Source organism: Entelurus aequoreus, linkage group LG17 (assembly GCF_033978785.1).
Source record: "Entelurus aequoreus isolate RoL-2023_Sb linkage group LG17, RoL_Eaeq_v1.1, whole genome shotgun sequence".
Classification (NCBI taxonomy): domain Eukaryota; kingdom Metazoa; phylum Chordata; class Actinopteri; order Syngnathiformes; family Syngnathidae; genus Entelurus; species Entelurus aequoreus.
Genome location: NC_084747.1, coordinates 26,367,571 through 26,394,957, shown reverse-complemented (window position 1 = coordinate 26,394,957; position 27,387 = coordinate 26,367,571). Strand labels below are relative to the sequence as shown.

General features: G+C 38.7%; 1 protein-coding gene across 1 annotated transcript; it reads right to left on the bottom strand.

Annotated features, from left to right (window-relative positions):
* On the bottom strand, positions 1 to 27,178 carry nelfb (negative elongation factor complex member B). The gene is made up of 13 exons (XM_062025395.1): positions 27,022 to 27,178; positions 21,032 to 21,192; positions 20,875 to 20,974; positions 16,718 to 16,948; positions 16,459 to 16,644; positions 13,650 to 13,762; positions 13,480 to 13,582; positions 10,875 to 10,970; positions 10,645 to 10,787; positions 8,989 to 9,095; positions 6,756 to 6,897; positions 6,588 to 6,696; positions 1 to 1,707 (listed from the first exon to the last, which is right to left on the bottom strand). The coding sequence occupies exons 1-13, from the start codon at positions 27,133 to 27,135 to the stop codon at positions 1,546 to 1,548; spliced, it is 1,767 nt and encodes a 588-aa protein (XP_061881379.1). The 5' UTR covers positions 27,136 to 27,178; the 3' UTR covers positions 1 to 1,545.
* Positions 27,179 to 27,387: the final 209 nt, after the last annotated feature.

Here is a 27,387-nt window from a genome sequence, read left to right as displayed (position 1 = left end):
CTGCAAGACTGCTTGAATCACACATGATATCACACACACCATCAAACAGGCTTCAGAATTGTTTGTATCGCACACAAGTAAACATGATGCTTGCATCGCACATGATATTACACACAAGTAAACACTCTGCAGGACTTCTTGTATCGCACATGATATCACACACAACTAAACACTCTGCAGGACTGCTTGCATCGCACATATCACATCACACAAGTAAACACACTGCAGTACTGCTTGTATCGCACATGATATCACACACACAAGTAAACAGGCTGCAGAATTGCTTGTATCGCACATGATATCACACAAGTAAACACGCTGCAAGACTGCTTGAATCGCACATATCACACACCATCAGACAGGCTTCAGAATTGCTTGTATCGCACATAATATCACACAGAAGTAAACATGATGCTTGCATCGCACATGATATTACACACAAGTAAACACTATGCAGGACTGCTTGTATCACACAAGTAAACACTGCAGAGCTTCTTGTATCGCACATGATATCACACACAACTAAACACTATGCAGGACTGCTTGTATCGCACATGATATCATGGCAAGAAAGACACGTCACTGTTTGTGAAATGATGAATAGTTGATGTAAAGAGGAAGATATAAACATCCCATCAGTCTTTATCCCAGTGAGAGCAGACATTGTACAGCAAGTGATTGTTTTATTATGTTTGTGTATCTTGTTTAGCACTTAGCAATGCTGCTACTTTCTCGATCTGTTTAGCACACAGCTTCTGAAACTTGCAGATCGTCCTCCTTATATTCAGGCTCAAAAATATCAGTTTCTGGATCATCATTTGTCCCAAAGTAGTCTTTGTTGTCTCTCATCAAGTTTGCCATGATTAGTAGTCTTCTTCTTGTTGTTGTTGTTGAAGGGAAAGTAAATGTTGTGATGAGTCTGTGAAATTAATACTTAAAATGATCCAAATATGTAAATATGACATGTTATTATGAATGTGACGGATACTACATTACATATATACATACAGTGTGTATATAAACATTAATGGTGGGGTTTTTTTAGAGCGCTTTCTAGGCGACTGTCATTAGCTGACTCTTGCTAGCATCTATTTACGATTTAGAATGTATAAAAAAGAAAAACGTCTTCCATGAGGATTGCGAATGACAGACGTGCAGTTTCCCTTCAAGGTAGGACTTATGTGAAGGATTCAACACATGAAGGACTCGTCAAAGACAGGAAACTAGACGGAAGAGACAGGAAGTGGTAATCATTTAGCAGCAGCAGACCTTTTGCTAAAAAAAACAACTAAACTTTATCCTTTGGGAAGCTTGATTTCTGCACATTTTTCCTAATTGGACTACGCTTTCTTTTTCTTTGACGCACTTCCGTCAGAAGTAAAAAAAAAAAACGACGTCGCTCTTCCTCGGTGAAAGTCACACGGGGGGCGGTTGGAGTTCGGACGATAATTCACGGATGATAGCAGAACGATGTAGCGTGGGAGAAAATCCAAGCCGTCTCCGTGGAGCAGGACAATAAAAGAGGAGAAAGGAGACACATCCTGGTCAGAGCGGGGCAGCCGCGCCGGACGCCGCTGCGGGGGCGACTTTGACCGGGTGCAGGCTGAGATCCAGCGACGGCGGCTCCTCCGGCACGGCAGGACTTTTCTTCTGGGCGTCCATCTTGTCCGTCAGCTGGCTGTGCAGCTCCTTCACCGGCTCGCCGCTCTGAAAGCAGCAAGCACACGTCAACAACGCACGCCAGGAGGCAAAGGTGAACGCAGTCCGAAATGAGATTCTTCTATACAACGTTTATTATGTCATTTTTACTTACGTTTTACTTCTTTTTCTCTTTGTCAAAACCTGCTCTGCACACGGCGAATTATTTCATTTTAGGGGGGGAAATTAAATGTTTCCCATATATAAGCCGCAGATATATTGTGAAATGAGTTATTTACACAGAAATATTCTGTAAATGTTTACTTACATACCTTAATTGTTTCAAAACGTGTCTGTAACACGGCAGTAAAACGGCTGATCCAACAAAATAGAAGTCATGGTTATGGTTCTCCACTTTCCACAACAGATATATACGTTGTGAAATGAGTTATTTACACAGAAATATTCTGTAAATGTTTATTTATTTACCTTAATTGTTTCAAAACGGTGTCTGTAAAAAGGCAGTAAAATGGATGATCCAACAAAACAGAAGTCATGGAACCGCTAGCTGCGCAAACTAGTTCTCCAATCAGCTAAACAGACTCGATGACTCCCCGGTGACGTTTTGGTGAATTTACCGAGGAATTTGTGAAAGTGAAACGATACAAAAATCATTTTTAAATGTAGAAATCCATAAGGGTAGTGACGCTATGGATGGCTAGAAGACGGAACGGCGCTTCTACGTCCGGTTGAAAGGACTAAAAACGGAGGACATTGCAGCCAATCAGCTAAACAGACTCGATAACTCCCCGGTGATGTTTTGGTGAATTTACTGAGGAATTTGTGAAAGTGAAACGATAAACGAAATCCATAAGGGTAGTGACGCTATGGATGGCTAGAAGACGGAATGGCGCTTCTACGTCCAGTTGAATGGACTAAAAACGGAGAACATTGCAGCACCTGCAGTAAGCAAACTCGTCCAAAAGATGGCGCCATAACACAAATAATAACACATAATCAGTGTATTTGCTTGGTTTAAAAAATGTTTTTAAAAAAGTGTATTATGGCCGTCTGCGAAGAACAATGCATGTATTAGCCACACCGGACTACTATAAGTCGCAGGTATGTATGTTGCGAAATGAATGTTTATCTACCTACCATTGTTTCCAAACGGTGTCTGTAACACGGCAGTAAAACGGCTGATCAAACAAAACAGAAGCCACCGTAAATAGTCCGTCTGCGTTAGCGCTTATAATAACAATATCGCTAATACTTGTTAATCATCAAAAAAATACCGCGCCCCTCTTCCTCCTCAGCCTATTCGATTAACCAAAGCGGCCCCAGCTTGGCCCCTGCAGCTGTTATTCCCAGGGCCTCTGTGCTGATGAACATCACAACCAACCGGAGGCCCAATAAGGAAGTACCTCTCTTCTAAAACAACAACTACTATCATAGCACATAGATTAGTTAAGAGACAGATTATCTGGTCAGAGAAATGGAATCCACATTCCTTTGAAGAACACAATCCACCAGGGGTGTCAAACTCATTTTAGCTCAGGGGCCACATGGAGGAAAGTCTATTCCAGAGTGGGCTGGATTGGTAAAATCATGGTGTGGAGGGGGGCGTGGCCTGCGGACCTGCAGCGAAGCGGGGTGTGCTCGGACCGGCTTTGAGAGCAGCGACAGGTGCGTAGATGGCCCACCTGGGCCTGGTTATCTAATCACCTGTCGCTCTGTTAAAAGGCAGCAGCCGGGAGGAGAGAGTTGATAGAGTTAGAGCTAGAGCGAGAGAGAGACAGCCACAAAAAGACAATTGCTGAAAAGCACATGACAGACTTTATTAAGAAAATAAAACAGTGTTGTAACCCTGCTCCGGGCTCGTGTGGCGATGTTTGGTGGTCCGAGGAACCCCCTGGAGGGCAACCTCCACAATTTGGCGCCCAGCGCAGTGACGCAAACGATCCCGGAGAAGCTGGCGGGGGCCCCGGGGAGAGTTCTCTTTTCTTTGTGAAGGGCAGGGCGCCCTAGAATGGGTTCGTCCCGAGAGAGGGGCCCGCGCCAGCTTCTCCGGGATCGTTTGCGTCACCACACTGGGCGACAAATTGTGGAGGTTGCCCTCCAGGGGGTTCCTCGGACCACCAAACATCGCCACACGAGCCCGGAGAAGGGTTACAACACTGTTTTATTTTCTTAATAAAGTCTGTCATGTGCTTTTCAGCAATTGTCTTTTTGTGGCTGTCTCTCTCTCGCTCTAGCTCTACCAACTCTCTCCTGCCGGCTGCTGCTTTTTAACAGAGCGACAGGTGATTAGATAACCAGGCCCAAGTGGGCCATCTACGCACCTGTCGCTGCTCTCGAAGCCGGTCCTAGCACACCCCGCTTCGCTGCAGGTCCGCAGGCCACGCCCCCCTCCACACATGGCATGACAACTTCAAAGTGAAGACAACTTCAGGTTGTTTTCTTTGTTTAAAAATAGGCCGAGTACATTCTGAAAATGTGCAAACATTTTTTTTACACTTACCATAAATTCTGGACTATTAGCCGCTACTTTTTTTCCCTGCACTTCGAATCCCGCGGCTTATAAAACAGTGCGGATAATTTATGGATTTTTTTTCCGCCGACGGTCATGATACAAATAGTTTTAAAAAAACCTAAACAAATACATTGAGAATGTGCGTTGTCCGCTCAATGGCGCCATCTTTTGACAAGTTTGCTCACTGCAGGGTCTTTCCATTTATCGGGAGTGCTTTCAATTCAACCGGAAGTACAGTGCCGTTCAGTCTTCCAGTCGTCCACAGCGTTTCTACTCGTATGGAATCGTCATTCATCACTGCGAGCAAAGTTTGTAAGTTTTACAATGTAACTAAAACAATTCTTACTTACTAAAGTGTCCCATGTTGTGATGCCTGTAGGAGTATGTTCATGCATATTTCTACATGCTATCGTAATGTAATCAAGCTAGCGTCGTTAGCATTAGCTAATATGCTAACCCGTTCACGAGTGTCTGTGTTTTGTTTTGTATTGTTTCACTTTCACAAATTCCTCAGTAAATTCACCAAAACGTCACCGTGGAGTTATAGAGTCCGTTTAGCTGATTGGAGAGCTAGATTGCGCAGCTCGTGGGACCATAACCATGACTTCTGTTTTGTTTGACCGGCCGTTTTACTGCCTTGTTACAGACACTTTTGGAAACAATTAAGGTATGTCAATAAACATTTACAGAATATTTCTGTGTAAATAACTCATTTCACAACGTATATATCTGTTGTGGAAAGCGGAGAACCATAACCATGACTTCCGTTTTGTTTGACCCTGCCGTTTTACTGCCTTGTTACAGACACGTTTGGAAACAACTAAGGTATGTAAATAAATATTTACAGAATATTTCTGTGTAAATAACTCGTTTCACAACATATATATTTGTTGTGGAAAGTGGAGAACCATAACCATGACTTCTGTTTTGTTTGACGCTTCCGTTTTACTGCCTTGTTACAGACACGTTTGGAAACAATTAAGGTATGTAAATAAATATTTATAGAATATTTGTGTGTAAATAACTCATTTCACAACATATATATCTGTTGTGGAAAGTGGAGAACCATAACCATGACTTCTGTTTTGTTTGACCCTGCCGTTTTACTGCCTTGTTACAGACACGTTTGGAAACAATTAAGGTATGTAAATAAATATTTACAGAATATTTCTGTGTAAATAACTCGTTTCACAACGTATATATCTGTTGTGGAAAGTGGAGAATCATAACCATGACTTCTGTTTTGTTTGACCTGCCGTTTTACTGCCGTGTTACAGACACGTCTGGAAACAATTAAGGTATGTAAATAAACATTGATAGAATATTTCTGTGTAAATAACTCATTTCACAACATATATATCTGTTGTGGAAAGTGGAGAACGATAACCATGACTTCTGTTTTGTTTGACCCTGCCATTTTACTGCCTTGTTACAGACACGTTTGGAAACAATTAAGGTATGTAAATAAATATTTACAGAATATTTCTGTGTAAATAACTCGTTTCACAACGTATATATCTGTTCTGGAAAGTGGAGAACCATGACCATGACTTCTGTTTTGTTTGACCTGCCGTTTTACTGCCGTGTTACAGACACGTTTGGAAACAATTAAGGTATGTAAATAAACATTTACAGAATATTTCTGTGTAAATAACTCATTTCACAACGAATATATCTGTTGTGGAAAGTGGAGAACCATAACCCTGACTTCTGTTTTGTTTGACCCAGCCGTTTTACTGCCTTGTTACAGACACTTTTAGAAACAATTAAGGTATGTAAATAAACATTTACAGAATATTTCTGTGTAAATAACTCATTTCACAACGTATATATCTGTTATGTATAGTGGAGAACCATAACCATGACTTCTGTTTTGTTTGACCTGCCGTTTTACTGCCGTGTTACAGACACGTTTGGAAACAATTAAGGTATGTAAATAAACATTTACAGAATATTTCTGCGTTAATAACTCATTTCACAATGTATATACGTATCTGTTATGTATAGTCGAAAACCATAACCATGACTTCTGTTTTGTTTGACCTGCCGTTTTACTGCCGTGTTACAGACACGTTTGGAAACAATTAAGGTATGTAAATAAACATTTACAGAATATTTCTGTGTAAATAACTCATTTCACAACGTATATATCTGTTGTGGAAAGTGGAGAACCATGACCATGACTTGTTTTGTTTGACCTGCCGTTTTACTGCCTTGTTACAGACACGTTTGGAAACAATTAAGGTAACTTAATTGAACTTAACTGAATATTTCTGTGTAAATAACTCATTTCACAATTTATATGAAAGTGGAAAACCGTGAAGAACTTGATCAATAAGCAACACCTTTTGGATGTTTGGTATAATATGAATGATTATTTAGCCGAAGTCTGAGTGTGAGACAAAGAAAGACCAACCTGCTTGGGAGGTTCCAGAGTTTTCTTCAAGGTTTCCAAGTACGAAGGCAGGACTTTGTGGTGGAGATGCAGCAACATGCGCAGCGTGTGTCGGTGCACGTTCTCCTTACTGCCACGTCAAAGTTACAAGTTACTCTCGGCGCCGGCGCCACATCATGCAGCACAAACCTGGAAAACGACGTCAGGAGGAAGCCATCGAAGACCACGGAACAGAACTCCTCCCCTCCAAACTCGTCCGACAGCAGAGTGAGATGTCCGGTCAGCAGGTGCAGGAAGATGTCCCCAAAGGCCATGTCATTGTACGTGTCCACTGTGGGGGACAACTCAGCTTTATGGACACAACCTGTGTGTGTGTGTGTATATTGTTTTAAAATCTGTAATAGACTTTGTGTTGCATTTTGGATGTATGAACAGTGCTTTACAAGCAAAGTCGAATTGTTTGATATCAATCATCCATATGATCAAGTGAAATGAGTCAAACAATGGTAGCTATGAAAAACACTAACCTATTTATTATTAACTGAAACGGACGTACGCTGCCTTTAAGTTGAAGGGGAGTGGTAATTTTTCTTCCCCCGGTGACACCTACTGATCACAATAATTGATGACGTTAAGCTCATGATGGAGTAACTTGAACGATGCGGACACGTTTGTTCCTGGATACTTTCTAATGCGCTTCTTCTGCCTTGGAGACTTGGTATGTGGAAGTGACGCGCAATTATGATTATTTGTTAACAATTCGAGTCGATTGTTGGGGGTGGGGGTAACGATTCGATCCTCAATTCAAAATCAGTACTTTTTAGTAGCATTGGGTGCCAGTTCTGTGATTAACTACTTTCCTCCATACAATAGATAAACAGCTCTGATCAATTTCTATATCACTTCAAAGAAAAGTGGTTTTGTTGGATAAAATTCTGGCCAGACATTTAATAAAGTCAAATACAAATAAGGCAACTAGAGAGGTATTCAACACCTATTTTCTAAAGTAAATCTGTACAGCAGATATAGATCATCTACATCAACAATATGATTGGTCTGAACAGGACAGATTAAAACAAACAAACAAACAAACAAATAAGCATGCATACTTGCATGCATGCATAGATATATACATACATACATACATACATACATACATACATACATACATACATACATATATATATATATATATACACATACATACATACACACATACATATATACATACATACATACATACATATATATATATACATATATGTATATACACATACATATATATATATACATATACATATATATATATACACATACATATATATATACACACACATACATATATATATACACACACATACACACATACATACATACATACATACATACATACATACATACATACATACATACATACATACATACATACATACATACATACATACATACATACATACATACATACATACATATATATATATATATATATATATATATATATATATATATATATGTACACACACATGTATATACATACATATATATATATACACATGTATATACATACATATACACATATATATATATATACACATATATACATACATACATATATATATACACACATAAATATACACATATACAGTATATACATACATACACATATACACACATACATATATGTGTATATATATATATATATATATACACACACATACATATATGTATGTGTATATATATATATATATATATATATATATATATATATACACATACATATATGTATGTATATATACACATATATACATACATTTATGTATATATATATATATACACACACACACACACATATATGTATGTATACATATATATATACATACATACACGTACGTATGCATATGTATATATACGTATACATATATATATACGTATATACATACATACATATATATATATATATATATATATATATATATATATATATATATATATATATATATATATATATATATATATATATATATATATATATATATATATATATATATATATATATATACATACACACGTGTATGTCTATACACATTTTTTAAAAATTGTATCCGATTTTTGATTTTCTTGAATCGATTGTTACAAATAAGAATCGCGATTCATCCGGAAAACTTTTTCTTTGGAAACCCCTATTCATCTATATTTTCCATTGTGCGGTGTGACACTGCAACATTGTTCAATGGTTATTACCGAAGTCTAGCTTGTGTGCTATTGTGTGCTTAGCTGTAGTGTAGCTGCTCGCTCCTAGTAGCCTGTTGCCGAGCATGCTTATGGACGGACAGGCGTCCACCTAACTGTCGTTTCAAGTGATCCTGGTCGTCTGAAGGAAAGCCTGTTTGGTCTTTCCTCAGAAGCGGCGTTGCATGCTCACCCAAAGCAGGTAACAGCCTCTGTAAGGCGTTCTTGTTCCTCAGCTTGGCGATGTGAAGAACGTAGTAGAGACCCATCTCACAAGCCACTCGGTTGTCCTGCATGTACCTGAGGAGGAGCCATGGCAGACACAAATGATAAGGTGGACGTTAAATTGTAAAGGTTGTGATTGGTGCAGCTCTAATGTGGAACAATACGGCTGCGAAGGTTTGTCCCTTGCAGAGGACAAACACGGAGGTCTCAAGGTTGGCAAGTATGCATGCATGGCTGCCAGTGGAACTGGATTTCTTATATTTATTGATGATGTGACAGCTGACAAAAGCAGCAGAATTAATTCTGAAGTGTTTCGGGCCATATTATCTGCTCATATTCAGCCAAATGCTTCAAAACTCATTGGACGGCACTTCACAATGCAGATGGACAATGACCCGAAGCATACTGCGAAAGCAACCAAATAGTTTTTTAAGGCAAAGAAGTGGAATGTTCTGCAATGGCCAAGTCAATCACCTGACCTGAATCCCATTGAGCATGAATTTCACTTGCTGAAGACAAAACTGAATGGAAAATGCCCAAAGAACAAGCAGGAAGGGAAGACAGCTGCAGCAGAGGCCCGGCAGAGCATCACCAGGGATCAAACCCAGCGTCTGGTGAGGTCTATGGGTTCCACACTTCAGGCTGTCATTGACTGCAAATAATTTGCAACAAAGTATTAAAAAGTGACAATTTTATTTATGATTATATTAGTTTGTCCAATTACTTTTGGTCTCTTAAAAAGTGGAAGGCACATATAAAATGTGTTGTAATTCCTACACCGTTCACCTGATTTGGATGTGAATACCCTCAAATTAAAGCTCAAAGTCTGCACTTAAAGCACATCTTGATTGTTTAATTTCAAATCCATTGTGGTGTTGTACAGAGCTGGAATACTGAAACTTGTGTCAATGTCCAAATATTTATGGACCTAACTGTATATATACCGTATGTGTATATATATTTATGTGTATGTGTGTGTGTATATATATATATATATATATATATATATATATATATATATATATATATATATATATATATGTATGTGTATGTGTATATATATATATATATATATATATATATATATATATATATATATATATATATATATATATATATATATATATATATATATATATATATGTGTATGTGTATATATATGTGTATGTATATATATACAGTACGTGTATGTATATATATATATATATCTTTGATGTAGCAAGCTACTTTTGCCATGTAGCTTGTAGCATAGCTACAATTCTTTAGGGATAGTTTCCCCTGTGGCTTAGCTCTCTTTAATCAAGAGTAACTTGTAGCTTCGTGTACGACATTTTCTGAGTAGCTTGTCCATGACTGTATACATATATATATATATATATATATATATATATATATATATATATATACACACATATAAATATACATAAATAAACAAACACATCAGTGTCTTCAAAGTGTGCATTATTTTACTAAAATAGGGACTTTTGTCAAGGCGACAGCTAATTATTCATGTTTACATGGATTCTTATGGGGAACTCGTTTTCATTCATGAACCGTGTTCAAGAACTGACGGAGTTTGTAAATGGAGGTTACACGGTGCTGCACACTATTTGCCTTCTTCTACCTGATGAAGGCGTCTGGCAAGGAGGTAGGATACGCCAGCGTGCTCTTCTCATCATTGGGAAGCTTCTGCTCCACGCTGAAGGTGTGGTCGTCCACAACCACCGACATCATGGCGGGTAGAAAGCGGGTCATGAGCTCCAAATCCTGAGGGGAGAACAAATCAGCTCACCCAAACCTCTCCAATTGCTCCGAGACAACCATTTCAAAATGACTCTGACTTCATGGACGTACCAGACGAGGTTCTTTGAACACCTGGCTGTCGATCATATCCCAAGCTCCCTGGCCGAGCGACAGCATCCTTAGAAGCAACATCAGATCAGGACTGTCCTGATCACAAACACACCAGGAGAACATCCTTGAAACACTCAACCCTTCCACTACCTCAACACTTGAAGGTCAAAGTTCTGCCTTGTACAGAAGATAAGAATTCTTCTTTACCTGCAATTTGTTACCAGGTGTGGGGAATGTATATATGTTTAAGAGTTCTTTCTTTATTCATAGTCATGTTTAGAGAAGCTAGTGTTTTTCCATTTGTACTCTTTCTGTGTTTGTATCTTATGTCCGCAAGTAAACTGTGTGCTTTACCTTGAAGGTCGAAGTAATGTGGGAGTTGGAGTACTCCCTTTTTTATCTTATCTGTATTAGAACAATGAGGCTGTATTCCTTTCTGGACAGGGTGGGGGCTGTTTTCGTATTCAAGAAAACCAATTTGAGATGCCGGTATGACTGTATTGGTGTGGTCTGGTCTCCTAACGCTTTAGTAAAACTTGATAATATTCCTATTCTGTCTTGATGGTCCTTCTTACTCTGTATATATGTCATCTAAAGAACTTGGGATTGACCAGTGACTTTAATTCCCTGGGAGGGAAGGCTGATCAGACGCAACACAGGGAAACCACTTAAGTGTTCAGAAGCTTTGCACGCGTCCTCGCCAGCGTTACACAGCGTTGTGTTGACTTTTCACCCTGTTTATGGACTATAAACCGCTACTTTTCTCCAACCTTTTGGACTCTGTTGCTTATAAAAATGGTGACGGCCATAATACAAATAGTTTTCCAAAAAAAACCAAGCAAATACACTGATTACGTGTGTTATTATTTGTGCTATGGTGCCATCTTTTGGACGAGTGTGCTTACTGCAGGGGCTGCAATGTCCTCCGTTTTTAGTCCTTTCAACCGGACGTAGAAGCGCCATTCCGTCTTCTAGCCATCCATAGCGTTACTACCCTTATGGGTGTCCTGGGCGTGAGGTTGAAGTGCATCCGGCAGTGGAGGCTCCTCTATGGGGTCTTGGGGCACTAGGAGGCTAACCCCTTTACTACTGTTACCCCAGGTGGCCCTTGGCAAAGGCCTAGTACCTGACTGCCCCTCAGCCAGGGATACGGTGAAGACCTCAACGGCGGAGCAGGCGGAAGACGGTAGATTTAAGAACTACCAAAACGGCTGCGATGGCGCAAGAAGGCTGCAGCAGAAAAGGGTCCCCAGTCGTCTTGGACTCCATGCCACTGGACCCTGACCCGATTCTGTGCACCAGTCTCCCCACGTAAAACAAAGTCACGCACAGGCATCCTCCATAAAGGGATACACCCCTACCAGGAGGATCGTCATACTCGTTTGAGTGACCGCCGATGATGACCCTTATGGATTCTACATTTAACGTTCATAAGATTTACAATATATTTTGGACAAGTTTGCTGACTCCAGGTGCTGTGATGTCCTCCGTTTTTAGTCTTTTCAACCGGACGTAGAAGCGCTGTTCCGTTTTCTAGCCATCCATAGCGTTATTACCCTTATGGATTCTACATTTAACATTCATAAGATTTACAATATATTTTGGACAAGTTTGCTGACTGCAGGTGCTATGATGTCCTCCGTTTTTAGTCCTTTCAACCGGACTTCGAGCCATTCATAGCGTTTTTACCCTCATGAATTCTACATTTAACATTTGTAAGTTTTACAATATAACTAAAACAATTCTTACTTATTTGTACGTGCAATCGTCATTAGCAGTAGCTGACCTACTCAGTGGCCTAGTGGTTAGAGTGTCCGCCCAGGATCGGTAGGTTGTGAGTTCAAAACCCGGCCGAGTCATACCAAAGACTATAAAAATGGGACCCATTACCTCCCTGCTTGGCACTTAGCATCAAGGGATGGAATTGGGGGTTAAATCACCAAAAATAATTGCCGGGCGCGGCCACCGCTGCTGCCCACTGCTCCCCTCACCTCCCAGGGGGTGAACAAGGGGATGGGTCAAATGCAGAAGACAAATTTCACCACACCTAGTGTGTGTGACAATCATTGGTACTTTAACTTTAATATGCTAACATGTTTACGAGTGTCTGCGTTAGTATTATTAACTCAAAATGGCATTCTTTTTGTATTGTTTCAATTACACCTTTCCTCAATAGATTCACCAAAACGTCACCGTGGCGTTATTGAGTCTGTTTAGCTGATTGGAGAGCTAGCTTGCCCAGCTAGTGGGTCCATGACGTTGACTTCTGTTTTTTTTTTTATCAGCCGTTTTACTGCCTTGTTACAGACAACGTTTGAAAACAATTAAGGTATGTAAATAAATATTTACGGAACAATTCTGTGTAGGTAACTATTTGCACAACGTTTATATCTGCGGCTTACAGTCCAGTGCAGCTAATACATGGAAACATATTTTCCCCCTAAAATTTAGTGGGTGCGGCTTATATACCGGTGTGCTCTATATTCTGGTGTTTATACAAAACCCAAATGAATACAATTAAAACCCAGCCGGGCTGTGAATGGATGAATCATGGTATCTCCAGGTCAACTTGTAGTGTCCATCATTCCACAGGAAGCGTGCTCACCCTGGGTAAAGCATCCTGGCTCAGCAGCTCCTGCAGGTTCCTCATGATACTCAGCACCAGCGTGTTGGAAGCAAACGGGTCACACAGGATCATAGACAGGTCCCTGAAGAGAACAGCACATGTCCAGCTTCTCACTTGCTCTAAAATTAGCTGAGTTCTATTTTTTTTACCCAAGAACTTGCTCTTGTCCTTTCTTGACTCCATCCAGGAACCCTTGCAACTCTCGGGCCCGCTTGCCATCCACAAACTTCTCTCTGATGCAGGCGTCTAAGCACCATGTGAACTGTCAGCATGGGAGGACATTTACATGTTAACTGGCTGTCAGCTTTGCACATGGAAACACTCTGCTTGTATCACACATGATATCACACACAGGTAAACATGCTGCAGGACTGCTTGTGTCACACATGATATCACACACAAGTAAACACTCTGCAGGACTGCTTGTATCGCACATATCACACACAAGTAAAAACTCTGCAGGACTGCTTTTATCGCACATGATATCACACACAAGTAAACACTCTGCTGGACTGCGTGTGCCGCACATGATATCACACACAGGTAAACACTCTGGAGGACTGCTTGTATCTCACATAATATCACACACAAGTAAACACTCTGCTGGACTGCTTGTGCCGCACATGATATCACACACAGGTAAACACTCTGGAGGACTGCTTGTAACTCACATAATATCACACACAAGTAAACACTCTGCAGGACTGCTTGTAACTCACATAATATCACACACAAGTAAACACTCTGCAGGACTGCTTGTATCGCACATGATATCACACACAAGTAAAAACTCTGCAGGACTGCTTTTATCGCACATGATATCACACACAAGTAAACACTCTGCTGGACTGCTTGTATCTCACATAATATCACACACAAGTAAACACTCTGCTGGACTGCTAGTGCCGCACATGATATCACACACAAGTAAACACTCTGCTGGACTGCTTGTGCCGCACATGATATCACACACAGGTAAACACTCTGGAGGACTGCTTGTAACTCACATAATATCACACACAAGTAAACACTCTGCAGGACTGCTTGTATCGCACATGATATCACACACAAGTAAACACTCTCCAGGACATCTTGTATCACACATGATATCACACACACACAAGTAAACACGCTGCAGGACTGCTTGTATCGCACATCATATCACACACAAGTAAACACGCTGCAGGACTGTTTGTATTGAACATGATATCACACAAGTAAACGCTGCAGGACTGCTTGTATCGCACATGATATCACACACAAGTTAACACTCTGCAGGACTGCTTGTATCGCACATGATATCACACACAAGTAAACACTCTGCTGGACTGCTTGTGCCGCACATGATATCACACACAGGTAAACACTCTGGAGGACTGCTTGTATCTCACATAATATCACACACAAGTAAACACTCTGCAGGACTGCTTGTATCGCACATAATATCACACACAAGTAAACACTCTGCAGGACTGCTTGTATCGCACATGATATCACACACAAGTAAACACTCTCCAGGACATCTTGTATCACACATGATATCACACACACACAAGTAAACACGCTGCAGGACTGCTTGTATCGCACATGATATCACACACAGGTAAACACGCTGCAGGACTGTTTGTAGTGAACATGATATCACACAAGTAAACGCTGCAGGACTGCTTGTATCGCACATAATATCACACACAAGTAAACACTCTGCAGGACTGCTTGTATCGCACATGATATCACACACAAGTAAACACTTTGCAGGACTGTTTGTGTCGCACATGATATCACACACAAGTAAACACTCTCCAGGACATCTTGTATCACACATGATATCACACACACACACAAGTAAACACGCTGCAGGACTGCTTGTATCGCACATGATATCACACACAAGTAAACACGCTGCAGGACTGTTTGTATTGAACATGATATCACACAAGTAAACGCTGCAGGACTGCTTGTATCGCACATGATATCACACACAAGTTAACACTCTGCAGGACTGCTTGTATCGCACATGATATCACACACAAGTAAACACTCTGCAGGACTGTTTGTGTCGCACATGATACCACACACAAGTAAACACTCTCCAGGACATCTTGTATCACACATGATATCACACACACAAGTAAGAACTCTGCAGGACTGCTTGTATCGCAAATGATAATCACACACAAGTAAACACACTGCAGGACTGTTTGTATTGAACATGATATCATACAAGTAAACGCTGCAGGACTGCTTTTATCGCACATGATATCACACACAGGTGAACACTCTGGAGAACTGCCTTTTATCGCACATGATATCACACACAAGTAAAAACTCTGCAGGACTGCTTGTATCACACATGAATTACCTAAAAAAAAAAGTTAGCATGTGTCAAATATCAAGTTACACGACTACGAAGTGTAATCATGCAAAATTAGCTAAAAAAAATAAAAATAAAAGTTAGCATGCTAACAGTGAGCATATGTAAAGCACCAAGTTATGTGACCAGGAAGCGTGTTCATGCAAAATTAGCTAAAAAAAAGGTAACATCTTAACAGTTAGCATGCATCAAATATCAAGTAGTTTTATGACTATGAAGCGTAATCATGTAAAATTAGCTAAAAAAAAGTTAGCATGTGTCAAATATCAAGTTATACGACTATGAAGCAAATTCATGCAAAATTATCTGAAAAAAAAAGTTAGCATGCTAGCAGTGAGCATGCGTAAAGCCCAAAGTTATGACCAGGAAGTGTGTTCATGCAAAATTAGCTAAAGAAAAAGTTATCATGCTAACAGTTAGCATGTGTCAAATATGAAGTTATATGACTGGCGTTTGGCGTTAAAATTCTCATCTAGTCTATCAACTTGTGTGTGCGCGGACCTGGCTGGAACACGTTGGGACAGCCCTGGTCTCCAACGTGCATGCATGTTTGTGAGAGGAAAAAAAGACTCAAGTCTGGGCACCTTGTGACAGGGGTCCACAGAACAGATCTCACTGATGTCCAAGTCATGGAGGGACATCAGCAACTCTGCCCTCAGCGTGCAGTAGTGAACATTCCGCGTCCGCAGGAAGAGCGTTCGCAGAAACTGCAACACCATGTCGTACAGCTTCACGTTCTTCCCGATCATCTGCGTCAGCTTCAGGACCACCTTCCGGGACCAAAGACCAGATGGACGGTTAAACCGCGGCGATGGCTTTGAACGTGCTTGTGTGTCCACGCACCTCGCCTTGACGTCGCATTTTGGGGGATGGGCTGAAGAAATTATGCAGGATGGAGAGGTCGCTGCTGAACAGCGCCGCTTCTTTATCCACGATGTACTGCTTCAGGAGCGGGGACACCTCGTCCCCAAAGAGAGCCTGGTTGTCCTGCCAGATCTGCCTTTTCACCTCCACAGCACACACCTTGTACAGCTCCTTGTCCGCCATCACCATCTTCAGTTTCTTCTCAGGGACCTACAAGCGCGGCCGAGAACTGTCACATTCTTAAATATTGGCTGCAATATGGAGCATTATTTTGGTTTACAGACTATTTCAAGTAGAGATGTCCGCAAATATCGGCCTGCCGATATATCATCGGCCGATAAATGCTTTAAAATGTAATATCGGAAATGATCTGTATCGTTTTTTTTATTATCGGTATCGTTTTTTTGTTTTTTTTATTAAATCAACATAAAAAACACAAGATACACTTACAATTAGTGCACCAACCCAAAAAACCTCCCTCCCCCAAGGGTTGTTTCTTTCTGTTATTAATATTCTGGTTCCTACATTATATATCAATATATATCAATACAGTCTGCAAGGGATACAGTCCGTAAGCACACATGATTGTGCATGCTGCTGGTCCACTAATAGTACTAACCTTTAACAGTTAATTGTACTCATTTTCATTAATTACTAGTTTCTTTGTAACTGTTTTTATATTGTTTTACTTTCTTTTTTATTCAAGAAAATGTTTTTAATTTATTTATCTTATTTTATTAATTTTTTAAAAAAGGACCTTATCTTCACCATATCTGGTTGTCCAAATTAGGCATAATAATGTGTTAATTCCACGACTGTATATATCGGTATCGGTTGATATCGGTATCTGTAATTAAGAGTTGGACAATATCGGAAATCGGCCATTATCGGACATCCCTAATTTCAAGTCTTGCACCCATCACTGCACTGCAAAAAGTCAGTGTTAAAAAACAAGAAAAAAAAGACAAGAATTAGGGGTATTTTACTTGAACTAAGCAAAATTATCCACCAATAGAACAAGAAAATTTGGCTTGTCAAGACTTTCTAAAACAAGTAAAATTAGCTAAGCTCAATGAACCCCAAAATACCTTAAAATAAGTTAATTCTCACTAATAACAAGTGCACTTTTCTTGGTAGAAAAAACAAATATGAGACCTTTTTCTCAATATGTTGAAAAATTTTCTTAAATTAAGTAAATGCTAGTGCCATTATCTTGACATAATGATATGCGCTCGGCATTACATTTCTTGAAACCAGCAAACTTATACTAAAAACGAGTTTATTTTTCTTAAAGGAAGGCAACAAGGCAACCGCTTGTTACTCTCGGGGTCTCCTAGCCGCTCAGGCAAATCATATTGTCTAAAAATTAGAGATGTCCGATAATGGCTTTTTTGCCGATATTCCGATATTGTCCAACTCTTAATTACCGATTCCGATATCAACCAATACAGATATATACAGTCGTGGAATTAACACATTATTATGCCTAATTTCGTTGTAATGCCCTGCTGGATGCATTAAACCAGGGGTCACCAACCTTTTTGAAACCAAGAGCTACTTCTTGGGTACTGATTAATGCGAAGGGCTACCAGTTTGATACACACTTAAATAAATTGCCAGAAATAGCCAATTTGCTCAATTTACCTTTAACTCTATGTTATTATTAATAATTAATGATATTTATGTTTGTGGAAACACTGATCATCTTAATGACTTCTCACAATAAATATACAGTATATAGAAACAGATAAATATCAATATGCAACACTTTATTTTTATATTTTCTCTAAGTGCACATTTTTCAAATTGAACATTTTCAAATGATAACTTCTAAGACAGTCTTGTGAAATAACAGTATCCCATTTTACCTAGCTAGCCATTAACATTTTTTAACAAATCATGAATTACTTTGCACCATGTTTTTACAAATAATAACTCATGTAAAATACAAAACTCAACTCTCAAATTTTTAAATAAATCATGTCACACTTTGAACTGGACACCAAATCTGTTATCTGTTTCTTTGTCAGTTAGTGAAGACCAAGTCTTTAAAATATTTTCTTGGATTTTCAAATTCTATTTGAGTTTTGTCGCTCTTAGAATTAAAAATGTCGAGCAAAGCGAGACCAGCTTGCTAGTAAATAAAAAAAATTCAAAAATAGAGGCAGCTCACTGGTAAGTGCTGCTATTTGAGCTATTTTTAGAAAAGGCCAGCGGGCTACTCATCTGGTCCTTACGGGCTACCTGGTGCCCGCGGGCATCGCGTTGGTGACCCCTGCATTAAACAATGTAACAAAGTTTTCCAAAATAAATCAACTCAAATTATGGAAAAAAATGCCAACATGGCACTGCCATATTTATTATTGAAGTCACAAAGTGCATTTTTTTTTTTTAACATGCCTCAAAACAGCAGCTTGGAATTTGGGACATGCTCTCCCTGAGAGAGCATGAGGAGGTTGAGGCGGGCGGGTTTGTAAATGGAGTATTGTTGACACTTTCTGTCAATCAATCAATCAATTACATTTTATATAGCGCTTTTCTCTAGTGACTCAAAGCGCTTTACATAGTGAAACCCAATATCTAAGTTACATTTAAACCAGTGTGGGTGGCACTGAGAGCAGGTGGGTAAAGTGTCTTGCCCAAGGACACAACGGCAGTGACTAGGATGGCGGAAGCGGGGATCGAACCTGCAACCCTCAAGTTGCTGGCACGACCGCTCTACCAACCGAGCTATACCGCCCCGCACTTTCTGGAGGATTTTAGAGAGTATCACAGGAGGACCCTCCATCTGTTGACTCAATGGTTAGATATTTATTTACCATTTAGAATGCATTAAAAAGTCTCGCTGTGGATTTCTCTGTACAGAGCGAAATAAATTAAAAATGAGAGCGAAGAAATAGTGAACAAAAGATGAAAAGTCACTTCCACAGTATGGCACTTTTTTGGGGGGTTTTCCCAACGGATCGTAGTCCTTCACTGCGCTCATCTTTTCTTTCAAACACACATCCGTTCGCTATTGAGATGTATAGAAACAACAGGTAGGAACTGAAGTGATAACAAAATATAACAAATGTGATACCGGTATTTTAAAATAATAATTTGGTCCAATAATATTTAAATAATAATTACTACATAGCATAAATTCCTTTCCATACTTAAATAAAAATAACAGGGCAAAATAATGTTACACAGACTAACACATGGGTAACTTCCTGCCACTGAACCTGCTAAAAAATTGTTCCTTCTCAGGTTTCTCCATGTTCACATTTTCACACTTTGCACTATTTTGTTACATTTTAATAAGCATTTTGTCAGAATAATTGTATCTGAGTTATCACAAAACTTTGTGTTTCAATTAGTTCCCGGCGAGAAGACAAAAGCTGTCTTTGAACCTACCAAGAAGAAGGCTTGTAAAACTCCACTTTGTAGGATGGGAAGCAACATGAAGGTGTTCTGTTTCTTTCATGTATTGTAATCCACAGAAAGAGTTTGTCTTGACCCAAGAACTACAAAGCAGAGAGGAAGCAGGACCAGACCCCCCTCCAGGCGACCTTTTCTTTGAACTGTTTTACGACCTTTTCTTTGAACTGTTTTAATCAAAGGCGATGGCTGTTTACAACCCCCGTCCCTTAGAAATAGCCGTTGCCATGTAATCAGGGAAAGTCCAAATAAAAGAGGAGGCGAACAATCTTTCGCCAGAGCGTGTTGGAACACTTTACCAGGGTAAAGGTGTATGCGCTCTCCTCAATTGAGCCAAATCTAATTCTGTCTCTGTTTAATTCCTTGCTTCTTGTCTTGTTTAATAGATGTCATCAGTGTTTCAACCTGAGACATTTCTTAAATATTCCTTATGTTTGCACCGTAAAGAGGTTATTGTTAAGTGTGATTTGTTTCCCATGCTTGTGTTGACGTTTCATTTTCTTTCTGCCTCGATAGCTGAGGGGAATATAATACGTTTTAAATGAAAATGTTGATATTAAATTTTCTCCTGGTAAATATTTTCCGTAGGTCATAAAAATATAAATAATTATCGATATCGACCAATATTAAAAAACGTATATGGTGATACAGTTTTCAGCCCTAACATCTGGCATTATTCCATGAGAGGGACAGGTGTAGACCTTAGGAAGACTTGCCTTGGGTAGATGTTTCAGCACCTGCATGACCACCGGCTGGATGGAGGACATTTTGACCAGCGGGAAGCTTTTCTCCAGCAACTCTTCCAGCTTGCCGTACCTGTGAGAAAGACCTGCTCACAAAGTCCTGCTGGGAGACGGCCGAGGATTGTACTACCTGTCGTCCTCCTTGCCCTCTGCGATGGTGGCGACTCTCTCCATCAGCTTGTCCCGGAGCTCGTCAAAGACGGACTGGTGGAACTCCAGCCTGGGTGTCCCGTGCAGGTCCAGGAAGGGGAGAGCCGACTGGAGAGTTGGCAGGAGGATGCCATTTTCCATCTGCGGTCATGACATCACATTGTTGCACACCTTGCTGACTAGGATTTCTCATTGTCTTCCTAAAAAGCCACGTGCATACAGCGAGGGCTGCAGCGAGCCGTTATTTGAGTCATCGGATAAATTATTTTAGGGAAAATTGTTCAAATAAATCAAGATTTTTCTGATTAGATTTTCTACCTTCTATGGGTGCTTTTTTTTTACCTTTTTTACTTTCTCTTTAACTTATTTGACCTTTTTTTTTAACTTTCCATTTACCTTCTTTTACTTTCTACTTCACTTATTTCACCTTCTGTTTAACTTATTTTACTTTTTATTTACCGTAACTTATTTGAATTTTTTTTTACCTTCTATTTACCTTATGTTACTTTCTATTTAACTTATTTGACCTCTTTTACCTTTTTATTTAACTTATTTTGCCCGCCTGCCGCCCGAATGCAGCCGAGATAGGCTCCAGCACCCCCGCGACCCCAAAAGGGACAAGCGGTAGAAAATGGATGGTTGGACTTTCTATTTACCTTATTTGACCTTCTATTCAACTTATTTTACCTTTTATTTACCTTCTTTTACATTCTGTCTACTTTATTTGACCTTCTATTTAACTTATTTGAGCATTTTTACCTTTTATTTACCTTGTTTTACTTTTTATTTAATTTATTTGAAATGTTTTACCTTCTATTTCCCTTATTTTACTTTCTATTTCACTCATTTTACCTTCTATTTACCTTTTTTGACCATATATTTAACTTATCTGACCTTTTATTTACCTTATTTTACATTCGACTTAACTTATTTGACCTTTTCTACCTTCTATTTACCTTACCTTACTTTCTATTTCACTTATTTTACCTTGTTTACCTTCAATTTACCTTGTTTGACCTTCTATTTAATTAATTTGACCTTTTATTTACATTCTTTTATTTTCTATTTAACGTATTTGACCCTTTTCACTTTCTATTTATATTATTTTACTTTCTGTTTTACTTATTTTACTTTTTCACCTTCTATTGTCCTTATTTGACCTTTTATTTGACTTATTTTACATTTTAAAACTTTTATTTACCTTCTTTTACTTTCTATTTCACCTTTTTTTACCTTCCATTTACCTTATTTGACCTTTTATTTAACTTATTTAGCTTTTATTTATCTTCTTGTATTTTCTATTTAACTTATTTGACCTTTTTACCTTCTATTTACCTTATTTTACTTTCTAATTCACTTATTTTACCCTCTATTTACCGTATTTGAGCTTCTATTTAACTTATTTTACCTTTTATTTACCTTATTTTATTTTCTATTTAACTTATTTGACCTTTTAACCTTTGATTAACTTTCTTTTCTTTTCTATTTCACTTATTTTACCCTCTATTTACTGTATTTGAGCTTCTATTTAACTTATTTTACCTTTTATTTACCTTATTTTATTTTCTATTTAACTTATTTGACCTTTTAACCTTTGATTAACTTTATTTTATTTTCTATTTAACTTATTACACCCTCTATTTACCGTATTTGAGCTTCTATTTAACTTATTTACCTATTATTTACCTTATTTTATTTTCTATTTAACTTATTTTACCTTTTAACCTTTGATTAACTTTATTTTATTTTCTATTTCACTTATTTTACCCTCTATTTACCATATTTGAGCTTCTATTTAACTTATTTTATTTTCTATTTAACTTATTTGACTTTTTAACCTTTGATTAACTTTATTTTATTATCTATCTCACTTATTTTACCCTCTATTTCACATTGTTCAAAGTTCCACAATTCCCACATTTTCCATCTGATTCAACCGTTACAACCGCAAAATATTCAGCCTGTTTGGGAATTGTGTGCTCTACAAAAAAATTCCCGGATTTCCCATAATTCCTTTTTTTAAATTTTTTTGCATTTTTCCCCATTCAAAATGACTTGGCCATTTTTCAAACTTCCACAATTCCCACATTCCTCAACTGATTCAAACCATTCCACTTTCAACACATTCAACTCACCCTGGACATTCAAACTATCATTTTTCCACATTCAACAAATTTCCAGGAATTCCCGTTTTTTGGTAACCTATTCCACCCTTAAGTTCAACTACTCCTTTCACATTTTTCAACCGTTCCACCGTCAAAACACTCCTCATAGTCAGGACAAAAACCAAGTTGGTTAAGGAACTACAAAAATTCCCGGTTTTCCCGAAATTCCAGGAATTTCTCAACTAAAAACTGTAACTAATTCAACATTTCTTGACCGATTTAAGCAATTCCAACACCAAACAATTCAGCTCATTCAGGATATTCATGCTCCTAATCATTTTCCAAAAAATACAGCTTTTCCCAAAATTCCAGAAAGTTCCCATTGAAATGAATGGGACATTTTTCCAAGTTACACAATTCCCACATTTTTCAACCTATTCAAACCATTCCAACATCAACACATTCCACTTATCCTGGGCATTCAAACTAACACTTTCCCTGGAAATTAAAACTCTTGAACATTCAAACCATTCCAGCATTCAAACCATTTCTACATTCATCCTACATTCCATTAGCATTTCAGTTCAGCGTCAGCTTTTCAACATTCAAACCATTCCAACAATCAAACTATTCTTACATTCATACTACATTATGTCAGCATTTCACTTCAACTTCAAGCATTGGAGCATTCACACGCAATTCCTTCAGATATTGCCTCTTCTAGTTATATATAATGAAGCCAAAATGAAGCCAAAAAAAAAATTGTTTTTATAAAAAGGTTGTTTTGAGCTTTTTTACGTGTTTGAGTTGGAGTTTATTTCGAACATGCATGCATGCATACAACATGATACATCACACGTGCAAGCATACAACATGATACATCACAATTTCCAGTTCCTCTATTCAACATGTTCGAAAAGGAGTAGGAAGAAGCAGAGCTTATTTAATCCTACCCATTTTCCTTTACATAGCAGTTGCTAAAACTTTTGTTCACTTCCCGTTCTCAATGTATTCACAATATACTCCATAAGTAATAACAATAAAAATAAATAAATAATAATTGGTGAAGTAAGTTATATTTCATATGGTGAGATGAGTAAGATTATCTTGAAAATGAATGGACGGATTAAATAAATGCAGAGAGTTTATCATGGTTGTTCTTCTTTGTACTTTGTAAACACTTTAATTTTGAAGAGTTTCTTGAAGTGGATCATATTAGTACATTGTTTGATTTCTTTGCTTAATCCATTCCATCATTTAATTCCACATACTGATATACTGAAGGTCTTAAGTGTTGTACTTGCGTACAAATGTTTTAAATTACATTTTTCTCTGAGATTATATTTCTCCTCTTTTGTTGAGAAGAATTGTTGTATATTCTTGGCTAGCAGGTTATAGTTTGCTTTGTGTATAATTTTAGCTGTTTGCACATTCACTATGTCGTGGAATTTCAGTATTTTTGATTCAATGAATAAAAGGTTTGTGTTGGTTTCACCTGCTCAGTGGCCTTGTGGTTAGAGTGTCCGCCCTGAGACTGGAAGGTCGTGAGTTCGAACCCCGGCCGAGTCATACCAAAGACTATAAAAACAGAACCCATTATCTACCCTCCTTTAAAAGCGCACTAAAAGAACACCTCCAGGCAAATACAACCCTAGACTAACACCCTTCCCCCACCAGATCCCAACTCCCCGGATTGTAATTAATCAAATGTAAATAATCAAATGTATATACTAGTTCTTATGCTTTCTGAGCTCACTATGTTCACAGCTCGCTGTACATATCCTACCAAGTCAGACCTACACTGTTTCAATGTCCATTTCTCAGATGATATTATTGTTGATGACTGAAGTGCTGATATCAACTAAACCTAACCCCCCCCCACACACACACACACCCCAACCCCCTCCACATCCCGGATTGTAAATAATTCAATGTACAGTATATACTCTGATGATGATTAACTTGTGTGATGACGGTATTATGCTGATAGTATATATTTACAAACCCCGTTTCCATATGAGTTGGGAAATTGTGTTAGATGTAAATATAAACAGAATACAATGATTTGCAAATCATTTTCAACCCATATTCAATTGAATGCACTACAAAGACAACATATTTGATGTTCAAACTCATAAACTTTATTTTTTTTGCAAATAATCATTAACTTAGAATTTCATGGCTGCAACACGTGCCAAAGTAGTTGGGAAAGGGCATGTTCACCACTGTGTTACATGGCCTTTCCTTTTAACAACACTCAGTAAACGTTTGGGAACTGAGGAGACACATTTTTTAAGCTTCTCAGGTGGAATTCTTTCCCATTCTTGCTTGATGTACAGCTTAAGTTGTTCAACAGTCCGGGGTCTCCGTTGTGGTATTTTAGGCTTCATAATGCGCCACACATTTTCAATGGGAGACAGGTCTGGACTACAGGCAGGCCAGTCTAGTACCCGCACTCTTTTACTATGAAGCCACGTTGATGTAACACGTGGCTTGGCATTGTCTTGCTGAAATAAGCAGGGGCGTCTATGGTAACGTTGCTTGGATGGCAACATATGTTGCTCCAAAACCTGTATGTACCTTTCAGCATTAATGGCGTCTTCACAGATGTGTAAGTTACCCATGTCTTGGGCACTAATACACCCACATACCATCACAGATGCTGGCTTTTACACTTTGCGCCTATAACAATCCGAATGGTTCTTTTCCTCTTTGGTCCGGAGGACACGACGTCCACAGTTTCCAAAAACAATTTGAAATGTGGACTAGTCAGACCACAGAACACTTTTCCACTTTGTATCAGTCCATCTTAGATGAGCTCAGGCCCAGCGAAGCTGACGGCATTTCTGGGTGTTGTTGATAACTGTTTGCGCCCTGCATAGGAGAGTTTTATCTTGCACTTACAGATGTAGCGACCAACTGTAGTTACTGACAGTGGGTTTCTTTCTTTTTCTTAAACTGTTCAACAATTTGCTCACGCATTTGTTGACAAAGCGGTGACCCTCGCCCCATCCTTGTTTGTGAATGACTGAGCATTTCATGGAATCTACTTTTATACCCAATCATGGCACCCACCTGTTCCCAATTTGCCTGTTCACCTGTGGGATGTTCCAAATAAGTGTTTGATGAGCATTCCTCAACTTTATCAGTATTTATTGCCACCTTTCCCAACTTCTTTGTCACATGTTGCTGGCATCAAATTCTAAAGTTAATGATTATTTGCAACAAAAAATTTTTTTTATCAGTTTGAACATCAAATATGTTGTCTTTGTAGCATATTCAACTGAATATGGATTGAAAATGATTTGCAAATCATTGCATTCCGTTTATATTTACATCTAACACAATTTCCCAACTCATATGGAAACTGGGTTTGTATACCATGAATTGATTAACGTGGACCCCGACTTATAAACAAGTTGAAAAACTTATTCGGGTGTTACCATTTAGTGGTCAATTGTACGAAATATGTACTGTACTGTGCAATCTACTAATAAAAATCTCAATCAATCAATCAAAACTCCCTGCTTGGCACTCAGCATCAAGGGTTGGAATTGGGGGTTAAATCACCAAAAATGATTCCCGAGCGCAGCCACCGCTGCTGCTCACTGCTCCCCTCACCTCCCAGGGGGTGAACAAGGGGATGGGTCAAATGCAGAGGACACATTTCACCACACCTACTGTGCGTGTGACAATCATTGGTTCTTTAATTTAATTCAAAATGAAAACGAAGATGTGCAATAAGCGACATGACAATTCAGCATGAATTGATTAGGTGGTAAGCAGCGAGCTCGCAATCTATGAACATTTAAATTAGTTTTGTGCAGCACTTTGCCAAACATGACGCAGTGTGAAGCATGAATACCTGAAACTGGTCGATAGCTTTGAGTGGCTCAGTGCAGTTGGTGAGAGTCTCTTTAAGGTCCTCGCCGTTAGATATCCCAAGCTCAGGAAGCCCGCCGAACATTTTGCTCTCCATTTTATCAATCTGCTTAAACCCCCCCACCCCTCCCCAAAGAAACAGAAAAGAGAAGACACTTTTTTTTTTAGCAAACCAGTATTTCCCACCTCAATGCACACTTTCTTCTTCTCTTTTGTCTCCTTCGTATGTTGCGACTCAAAAGGCGCACACTGCCACCTACTGTATGGGAGAATGTAACATGGACTACGAAAAACCTACTTTACTCGAGCTGTTTTATTTCATTAAAATAAGTAAATTCTATTACGATGT

What these genes read in the sequence shown, in the direction of transcription:
- nelfb (XM_062025395.1), bottom strand. Translation starts at nt 27,135, where the DNA reads ATGGAGAGCAAAATGTTCGGCGGGCTTCCTGAGCTTGGGATATCTAAC. An exon ending in GCCAGGATGCTTTACCCAGG is followed by an intron (nt 10,971 to 13,479) that starts GTGAGCACGCTT and finishes GTTTGTGATCAG; the next exon opens with GACAGTCCTGATCTGATGTT. An exon ending in GAGGCTGTTACCTGCTTTGG is followed by an intron (nt 6,898 to 8,988) that starts GTGAGCATGCAA and finishes TGTCCCCCACAG; the next exon opens with TGGACACGTACAATGACATG.